A 10,090-nucleotide genomic window follows, 5' to 3' on the forward strand; every position below is an offset into this window, starting at 1 on the left:
GTGTGGAGGCCTATCTCCCCTCACCACACTCCCTGCCGGTGACTGATGCCCTCAGGGGTCGGTGCGTTGGTGGTTCTTGGTGTCCGGGGCTGGGCGCTCAGGTATGTACCAGCTCACTCCCGGTGACTACTTGGCGGGGCCTGGCGCCTGCTGCTCGGTCAGGCCTCTTCCGGGGCGCGGGGGGCCCTCGGGCCTCCGGCCTCTGTGCCTGCGGCTCGGTTCACTCTGGCACAGCTGGCTGCTGGCAGAGCCGGCGGGCACGCCGGTGCAGCCCCCTCTAGCTTCTGCCCGGTGGCTACTGGGTGACCCCTCATCTGGGGATCCTCAGCCCTTCCCATGAAGGTGGCACGGATGCCCCTCCGGTGGTCCTCCTTGGGCTCTTGCACTCTGGGGCCTCTGGATGTCTGGGGCCTGGATCTCCTCCATGCCTGCTTCATGCCCTGGGGGACGGGGCTATGGCTCTCTACATCCTCTAGCAGACCATTACATGGGGAAACCATTTGAATACAAGCGCGCCGATCCACACAGGTGTGCACATGGGTGTTCACTATTCGTAGACTTAAATCACACCTTTCTTGGCTGCTACTTCAAAGCACATTGTGCGCTGTCTGTCCTGCGTGCTGCACAACAACATTCAATATTTAGTATTTACTGCTGTTTACACTTAGCTAGATTAATGCGATGGTGTTGTGTATAGTATGTTGCATTGTTTTGTTTTGTTTTTTTGCTTGTTTTCTATTCTTTTTCTCTCAACAGGTGATCCCGGAGATATTTTTTCTTCCCCCCTTTCTCACTGTCCCTCTCCCCTTCTGTTTTTCTTTTCCTTCCTCTTTCTTTCTCCCTTTCCTATCCCTCACTCATGTCTGTCCCGTCTGTAACAACTGAAAATAAAATAAATAATAAAAACAAAGGTCGATCAAATGGACCAATACGGCAATGCCATGATGATCCATTTGGCAAAATAAATCCATTGGGTATCCTTGTTGGTCCTCAGACAACAATTCTGACGGCTAAAGAACCAAATGGGACAGGCGAAAAAAAAAAAAAAAAAAAAAAAAAAAAAAAGAAAACTGGGAGAAAGGTCCAAGCCCAGCTAAGAATGAAATTCAATACGTTCTGGACCTGAGAGCTGAACTTCACACATTGGTGAGGTTATCTCACGAAAATCCGCTCCAGGCTCAGGAATGTCAGCGCAGACAATTTTCACTCATTGCTCCCTTCATCCAGCTCAAAGTTACTCGCCAAGTGGCAATGGCCCTTTGTTGTCATACAGCCAGTAGGGGATGTTCACTATGCAGCGGTACGGTTGGATAGTGGGGGTGCCACACAAATATATCACCTCAACCTCCTGAAAGAATGGAGAGAGGCTAAATCACCTCTGGTGAGCCTGGTTAAAGAGATCGGTTGGGACTGGAAGTGTCTAATTCACCCATTCCATCCTTGCTTCATTGTGACAACCATATCACACAGGCCCAGACAGCAGATGTTGCTGCTGGACTAGGCTAGATGGCTTCCCGGCCGGTCAGAAGGTATGTAGCAGGGTACGGTCCACATAACACCCCACTGTTAGAAAGGCAATGATAGAGAAAAACTTGTTTGACCTAACAGAGAAAGTCCTATCAGACAAATAGGAAAAAAATAATTTATTGCAGAGCCAAAGATATTCACTACAGCCTTAAGCATGTTAGGTAAGAATTTATGGTAAACAGTATCAATGACTGATACTGTAGAACAAATACAGAGCAGTTCCCTGCATCGAAAGCTATCAAAAGAAAACTATAGACCTCCAAAAGTCGAGTACTGCTTTTGAAAATCCCACTGAAAAGGGTGAAAAACCTGCCATTTGCATAATAAAGATCTGAACTGACTTTCCAACTTTTTAAAAATAATTTCCTAACAAAGGGCAAATTCAAAATACGGCAACAATTGCCAATAGAGCATGGCATCAGGATTACGTTTCTTTAGTTCTATATGACACTACTTGGATTACAAACACAACACAAAAGGCTTCTGGTACCAAATAAATGTGGAAGGAAATATCGATACAGAGATATATTATATCCACTGCCTCTTTTGATACACTGATGCCCAAAATCACTTGTTTTATGAAAACATGTAGGCACTCTGAAAATTTTCTTTAGCCAGTCTGACAAACTAGGGTAACTACTTGGTTGACTGCTGGTGATTGCACTTAGCAAATAAGTGACTAGTAGTTCTGTGTATTCATACAGATACAGATCTGTTTAAACAAATTAGTTGTCTCTACACTATGTGCAGATATCAGTGAATGTGTTTCACCTGCTTTGACTTCGAATGGTAAGTCAAACTCTCGAAGGGCATCCTTCCTCAGAGGGAGGTTCTCTAACTCCACCGCACCTGAGGAATAACAATAAACAGATAAACACCATGTTTACTAGGGCTGCTGCACACTCCTTTAAAAGTGTCTGAATTCAGATTGACCTTGACAGTTTTTACACTGTCTTTAAATGATTTTCCAAGCACACTCCCTTTGACCACACACAGTTAACATTGAGCTGCAGATCATTAAAACAGCAGCAGATCAAACCACTATTAGTCTACCGGCATCGCAGAGGTGTGCCAATCTTCATCCCCCTGAAATAAATTTTACTTAGAACTAATATTCATAAACTGGTTAAAGTGGAGTGACAGCCATCTAGTACAACAGACTAGGGTGAGAGGAAAATGGACAAAGACAAGAAGAAGAAATACAAGCAAAAATGAAAGAAGTGAAGTTACTCGCCCGTACAATTTAAGCATGTGTAATTACCTTTCAGAAGAGCAATGGAGAGTTGATCTGTGTTTAGGTTGCTAACATATTTTCCTAGGTATGTGTTCAGCACCCAGGCAACAAGGCCCTCCAACATCCTGATGGCTCGGGGGTGATGAGAGCCACCCGCGGTGGGAGAAAATTGTGATGATGAAAGATTGACCCTCTTGATTGCAGGTCTTACAAGGGAGCCGTTAAATGTCTAATAAACATAGCAAACAAATTTCTTTTAACCATTTGCATAATGTTCCTACAAAATTCTAGTAAATTGCTACAAGTCAGATACAGATAGACGACAACTTAAAGAAGTCAAGCTGTAGTGGTTCAGAGATAGCACTTGTACTCTAAAATGAAACATTTTGTCTTAATGGGACTGGTTTCATGTGGGATTTCAACTACTTGGTCAATAGGGCACTCACTGAATAGTACGAGAATGAAAATTGTGTGATTCATATGCTATAACCTTCACAATCACCATACCAGTACTATGGGAGATTTTTGTCTGAGGGGTCAGAAAATGCTCTCCAACACCACCAATAAAACATTAAAGTATGGTGTCTGTTGGAGCAATTATGTTTAGCCCTCCTGTAAGATCCAAGGACTGAAGCTACTCTATCAGCATGTGGTGGTTGAACACTTTACTAACACAGGTTTTCCATGAATTGCCCTTTAACGTGTCACTTGTGCAGTGCCCCACTAAGAGACCCGAAATTCGTTTCGTAATCACACATATTTATAAGCAACTGCGGTGCGGTTTTGGGGGTGTAGGCTTGCTGTTCTTCAGCCAAATGTAGCAGCCAGGCTGTGATAACCTTCTCTGCAAACTGGTATCCTCACAAATCAGCGGTTTTGCAGCAGGTTTCATCACCGAAATACTCACGGCAGGCACCAGGCTAAAGCTATCCAATCAGGTGTCGTCAGAAACGGCTACTATTAATGAAGCAACGACATAGTCATATATATGGGATTAGCAGGAATGTTTTGATTTATCCAGTGTTAGTACAGAAAGACTAACTGGAAAATCCTCAACTGGAAAGTCAGCAGTTAGCTAGCATATGCGTGTTACAACAAACATCGGTCAAATGTTACTCTCACGGACAGCAGTGCCACTGACTCACCGCCAAAGACGACAGCTGCCTTATCGATCCATCCTTGAGTTCTTGTCAGTACCAGCCTATTGCCACTGTCAGTGGGTGGCCATGTCATGTCAGAGCACTCAGGACAGGACTTTAGAAACATTTAGCGGGACAGCAACAGCAACCCAAGGTAGTCAAATATGTTTCCGCATTAAGGAAGGGGCACTAGCTAAATAAGGGAAAAAGTGAAACTGAAAGCGGACTTATTGACAAGCGTTATTCGTCAAAAGAAAGCACCCAAGTCGAGATGGCTGTGGTGACGGGTGATAGCAAGGTAGCCAGTATGCTAAATGCTAAATCTAGCATGTTACAGAGCTCACAACTAATCTAATAAGCAACTGATGGCAACACTGTTGAGCGTCTCAAAATCAAAAACCAAAAAAAAAAAAACCCCTGTAACTGTCGTATTTCAATGCGTTAGAGTTATGTATCGCTACATTGTAAATAACACACTTGCGAATAATGTTGGAATAATGTCGAACTTCACGTATACTTCCTGTCACATGACAAAAACAATTCTTCTCGTGTGGCGTTGATGAACCACGGGGAAAATGAATGATACTAATATCTCGTCGCGAAACTAATTTCGATAAACAAGTATTTGTTAATGATGTACAGCCAAAAAAAAAAAACAAATCTTCGTACAACACACTTCTCCCCGTATTTCGTTGATATTAGCTGTCATTTAAAGTGTTGGCGTATAAAAAATGTAAATCCCGTGTGCTGTCATTAACAAAGGAAAGAGACCATAAACACAACATGAGCACTTCCGGTACTAGGTAAGTTGGCAAAACTGGAGTAATACCTGAACTTCCGGCTCATATCGTAAGAAAGAAATATGCTTTATGCAACAGTCTGTGTAATCCCGTGTGCAGCAATATGAAAACATCGTTAAACACAAGCATCCGCACATGACGACGTGTTTCACATACGAAATCGTTTCTACCTCATAACTTCCGTTTATATCTTTCAAAGTAAAAGTCCTCCTGAAGGCAATAAAACAACTTGTACATTAATAATTACACGGAATCAGATAGTACTGATAAAGCACGTATGAACAAAAAATAAAACACCAACAAAAAAATAAATAAAGTACACAAACTGATTCATGGAGGGGTTCTGAAGCCTGTACAAGTGATTCTTGTTCGTGGCAGATACTTAAACCACCAGAAGGGACTTCCCAGGGTACCTGTCCCTCCTCTGCGGAAAAAATGTGAGGGCTACTTCGGTGCCCTGGATCTCATCATAGAAGAGTATGAGTTAAAGCAAGCAAAACAGATGGTGGAGACGTTTATGAAAGGAGGAGGTGTTGGAGAAGAACTGCAGAGAAACCTGGTGAGGAAAGCATGCAACACTGACAACTGGGTGAGCTCATTTACTGCCACTAAAAGAGAGATCCAAGGTGCAGTGAGCGGACATAGGGAATTGACTGATAATGACAGAAAGTATGGAAATTCCAACTCGTGATCATGCTATAGGGAAGGAAGAAGATGGAATTACATAGGTCTGCATAAGGATTGCATATCGTGGATAGACAGGTGGGATACCCCCCCAAATAAATCGCACATCATACTTTATAGATGGCATATAGATTCGGAACTGATAACCATTCTGATTGAAAAGGTGAAGTGAATCTTTATTGGCCTTATGAATTCACAATGTTGCATTAAACAGTAAAATGAAACACTGTTGCAGCAAATGTGTTGATATTAATCCAAAAGAGAACTTGTTTTTTGTTAATTGCAAGTGGGGGTTTGAGGGATGCAAGTGAAATTTATATAAGTCTGTTTTTCTGCTCACTGTGCTCCAAGTGCTGCCATCAGTTTCTAATCTGACAGCTGCTCATCAGTGTAAAAACATTTTATGTTTAAATGCATTGGGTTAAAGTTTATCGCCAACAAAGTGCGATACATTTTATTGAGTGAATGCGATTCCCGAGCAGTGGCAAAGGTAGGATTTTGTCTAGAAGTAATCACACATTAATCATTACATTATTTTTTTATGAGCAGTTTTAGTTTTTAGTCCAATAAAATACCATTCTTTGACAGTCTTAAGTGAGCTGTGGTACTGCATTCAATGAATTTAAAAATCTTTTAAAAATAACTCTCAGGTGAGAAGTTGTTTTTTGTGCACAACATATTACCAGAGGCTTTGTGCAGATACTTGCAAAGAGCCAAAGTTGTGTTACAAGCATAATGCGGTTGTTTCTGTTCTGGATATAGTATACACTTTGCCATCAAGCTTTTGTGCAATTGAAATAAAAGTAATGTTCATATCCATGCAGGAGACTGTGCGACTATTTTCCTCCTCCTCTGAGACAAAATGAAATCAGCTGATTGTAGTGCAAGTGGAACCGATTAATGGACTCGATAGGCAAGTGAGCTAACAATTCCAACAAACTGAACTACTGGGATGAAATGAGTACACCTTTTTCAAAAGACATTTGATTATTTGCTTGAATATTGTAGTGTAGCGAGTCACATTTTCACAGGTTTGACATAGGATTGTTGCTCCTGGCTACTGACCTGGGAAAACACTGTACTACTTAATGTTAGCTTAATATTTGCTCTATAAACACTACTCATGACCTAGAAAAAAAAACTGTCACATGGATTCCATTTGTCACCATTCCTTATCTTTGCATATTCTCCATTGTTCAAAGGGTATTTTCCTTCCTCTTCTTATCCTCCACCACTTGGTTGGTGGACGACCACCAACCAGTTGGTTTTATTTATACAGCACCAAATCACAGCAGCAGTCACCTCATGGCGCTTTATATTGTAAGGTAGACCCTACAACTTATCAATAACATAATAGCAAAAGATTTAAACGGGTTGGGACCATCCGTTGTGTTGTGCAGCAGTCAGGTTGGTACACAGCTGACAGCCCTATTTGACAACTGTTAGAATTCATATTATGGCAAGAACCAATCAGCTAAGTAAAGAGAAACAACAGTCCATCATTACTTTAAGAACGGAAGGTCAGTCAGTCCAGAAACCTTTGAATGTGAAACTGTCTCACATGAGGACGCCCCAGGAAAGGAAGACCCAGAGTCACCTCTGCTGCTGAGGACACATTCATCCGAGTCACCAGCCTCAGAAATCACAAGTTAACAGCAGCTCAGATTAGAGCCCAGATAGATGCCACACAGAGCTCCAGTAGCAGAAACATCTCTACATGTTCAGAGGAGACTGTGTGAATCAGGCCTTTATGGTCAAATAGCTGCTAAGAAACCACGACTAAGGAAAAGCAACAAGCAGAAGAGATTTGTTTGGGCCAAGAAACACAAGGAATGGACATTAGACCAGTGGAAATCTGTGCTTTGGTCAGATTAGTCCAAATCTGAGATGTTTGGTTCCACCCGTGACCCAGAAAGATGAATGGATGGTCTCTACATGCATGGTTCCCACTGTGAAGCATGGAGGAGGAGGTGTGATTGTGTGGGGGGCTTTGCTGGTGACACTGTTGGGGATTTTCAAAAATCAATCCAATCTGGTTTGCATTTAGTTGGACCATCATTTATTTTTCAACAGGACGATGACCCCAAACACACCTCCAGGCTGTGGAAGGGCTGTTTGACCAAGAAGGAGAGTGATGGAGTGCTGACCAGATGGTCTGGCTTCCACAGTCACCTGACCTAAACCCAGTGGAGATGCTTTGGGATGAGATGGAGCGCAGAGTGAAGGGAAAGCGGCTCAGCATCTCCTTCAAGACTGTTGGAAAACCATTTCAGGTGACGACCTCATGGAGAGAATGCGAAGAATGTGCAAAGCAGTAATCAAAGTAAAGGGTGGCTGTTTTTAAGAATCTAAAATATAAAACATGTCTTGAGTTATTTCACACTTTTGTGTTTACTACATAATTTAATGTGTTTATTCATAATTTTGATGCCTTTAATAACAATCTGCAATACAAACAGTCATAAAAATAAAGAAAAACTATTAAATGAGAAGGTGTGTCCACACTTTTGACTGGTAATGTAAATAAAACTGAATTCAATTCAATTTTATTTATATAGCGCCAAATCACAACAAAAGTCGCCTCAAGGCACTTCATAGATACAGAGAAAAACCCAAAAATCATATGACCCCCTATGAGCAAGCACTTTGGCGACAGTGGGAAGGAAAAACTCCCTTTTAACAGGAAGAAACCTCCGGCAGAACCAGGCTCAGGGAGGGGCGGGGCCATCTGCTGCAACCGGTTGGGGTGAGAGAGAAGGAAGACAAGATAATAGACATGCTGTGGAAGAGAGACAGAGGTTAATAACAGATATGATTCAATGCAGAGAGGTCTATTAACACATAGTGAGTGAGAAAGGTGACTGAAAAGGAAAAACTCAATGCATCATGGGAATCCCCGGCAGCCTACGTCTATTGCAGCATAACTAAGGGAGGATTCAGGGTCACCTGGTCCAGCCCTAACTATATGCTTTAGCAAAAAGGAAAGTTTTAAGCCTAATCTTAAAAGTAGAGATAGTGTCTGTCTCCCGAATCCAAACTGGAAGCTGGTTCCACAGAAGAGGGGCCTGAAAACTGAAGGCTCTGCCTCCCATTCTACTTTTAAATACTCTAGGAACAACAAGTAGGCCTGCAGTGTGAGAGCGAAGTGCTCTAATAGGGTGATATGGTACTACAAGGTCATTAAGATAAGATGGGGCCTGATTATTTAAGACCTTGTATGTGAGGAGCAGGAGTTTGAATTCAATTCTGGATTTAACAGGAAGCCAATGAAGGGAAGCCAAAACAGGAGAAATATGCTCTCTCTTCAATCAGTGACGAATAGTAAGATGTTTGGCTTTGCGGAGGGCTTTCTTATAAAGCAGCAAACTATTTCTCCAGGCTAAATGATGATCCTCTAACTTTGTGACATGCCATTTCCTCTCCAGCTTACGAGTCATCTGCTTTAGGCTACGTGTTTGAGAATTATACCACAGAGTCAGGTACTTCTGATTTGAGGCCTTAGTTTTCACAGGAGCTACAGTATCCAGAGTCGTACGTAGTGAGGAGGTGAAATTATTAACAAGATAATCGACCTCTGTTGGGGTAGCGTTCAGATAGCTGTTCTGCTCTGTGTTGGTACAGGGCATTGACGATGATAACAGTGGCTGGATTATATTCTTAAACTTAGTTACAGCGCTTTCAGAAAGACATCTACTTTGATAAAGTCTACTCTCCACTGCTGTGTAATCAATTATTGTAAATGTAAATGTTATCAGGAAATGATCAGACAGGAGAGGGTTTTCAGGAAACATTGTTAAATGTTCAGTTTCTATGCCATATGTTAAAACAAGAACTAAATCAGATAAAAAGTCTGAGAAATCAGACAGAAACTCTGTGTAAGGCCCAGGTGGACGATAGATGATAACAAGTAAGACTGGTTTCTGAGTTTTACAGCTGGGGTGGACAAGGCTAAGCATCAGGCTTTCAAATGAATTAAAAGTCTGTCTTGGTCTTTCATTAATTAATAGGCTGGTGTGAAAAATTGCTGCCACACAGCCCCCTCGGCCTGTGCTTTGAGATTTCTGGTAGTTAGAATGACTCGGGGGTGTTGATTCATTTAAACTAACATAATCATCCTGCTGCAACCAGGTTTCTCTAAGGGGGGGGGGGGGGTAGCAGGAGGAGAGAAGCTGCAGAGAGTCGTGTAAGACTGCAACTGAAGCTGAATTGAATTGACTTGGATAAGCAGTGTCAGAGCCCTACAAAATGACCTTCAGCAGGCCATTGATGTAAATGTCTCTGACCTATCATGGTGCAGTGGGTCCTTGGTTCCTGCTGGTGCATGACAATGCCCATCTTCACATGGCAAAAGTATGCAGGCAGGTCCTGGAGTATTAAGGAAGTGATACCACTGAGTCACCCTCATGCTTGCCTGACCTAAATCCAGTAGAACACCTCTGGGACATTATGTTTTGGTCCATTTGCCGCACCCAGGCCGCGCCTCAGATTTTCCAGGAGCTCAGCGATGCTCTGGTTCAGATCTGGGAGGAGATCCTCTATGTGCTGTCTCACATTAGGAGCATGCCCCGACATTGGCAGGCATGTATACCAGCACATGGTGTCTGCACAAACTACTGAGTACCATTTTGAGTTGCTGCAGTTAAATTTTGGCCAAAATAAATAGCCTTCCACATCATTTTTTCACTTTCACACAATTTTCAGCGCGT

General features: G+C 42.5%; 1 protein-coding gene and 1 long non-coding RNA gene across 5 annotated transcripts in view; one reads left to right on the forward strand and one right to left on the reverse strand.

Moving 5' to 3' along the window:
* The window catches only part of vps13d (vacuolar protein sorting 13 homolog D), a 78,954-nt gene extending 74,531 nt beyond the window's left edge, over positions 1-4,423 (reverse strand). For 2 of the 4 annotated variants that reach the window (XM_085145113.1, XM_085145109.1), the window contains exons 1-3: positions 3,907-4,422; positions 2,789-2,990; positions 2,299-2,376 (exon numbers count right to left, since the gene is read on the reverse strand). In XM_085145113.1, coding sequence (XP_085001239.1) covers positions 2,299-2,376; positions 2,789-2,885 — 175 coding nt within the window. In that variant the 5' untranslated portion in view covers positions 2,886-2,990; positions 3,907-4,422. Of the gene's footprint in view, positions 1-2,298; positions 2,377-2,788 lie in introns of all 4 variants that reach the window. The other 2 variants (XM_085145111.1, XM_085145110.1) reach the window with 2 other exon arrangements.
* Positions 4,424-4,549: 126 nt separating this feature from the next.
* Positions 4,550-9,356, forward strand: LOC146494772 (uncharacterized). The gene is made up of 2 exons (XR_014871434.1): positions 4,550-5,259; positions 7,458-9,356. It is a non-coding gene; the product is annotated as an uncharacterized LOC146494772 (long non-coding RNA).
* The last annotated feature ends 734 nt before the right edge of the window (positions 9,357-10,090 follow it).

Source organism: Neolamprologus multifasciatus, chromosome 20 (genome assembly GCF_963576455.1).
Source record: "Neolamprologus multifasciatus chromosome 20, fNeoMul1.2, whole genome shotgun sequence".
Taxonomy (NCBI): domain Eukaryota; kingdom Metazoa; phylum Chordata; class Actinopteri; order Cichliformes; family Cichlidae; genus Neolamprologus; species Neolamprologus multifasciatus.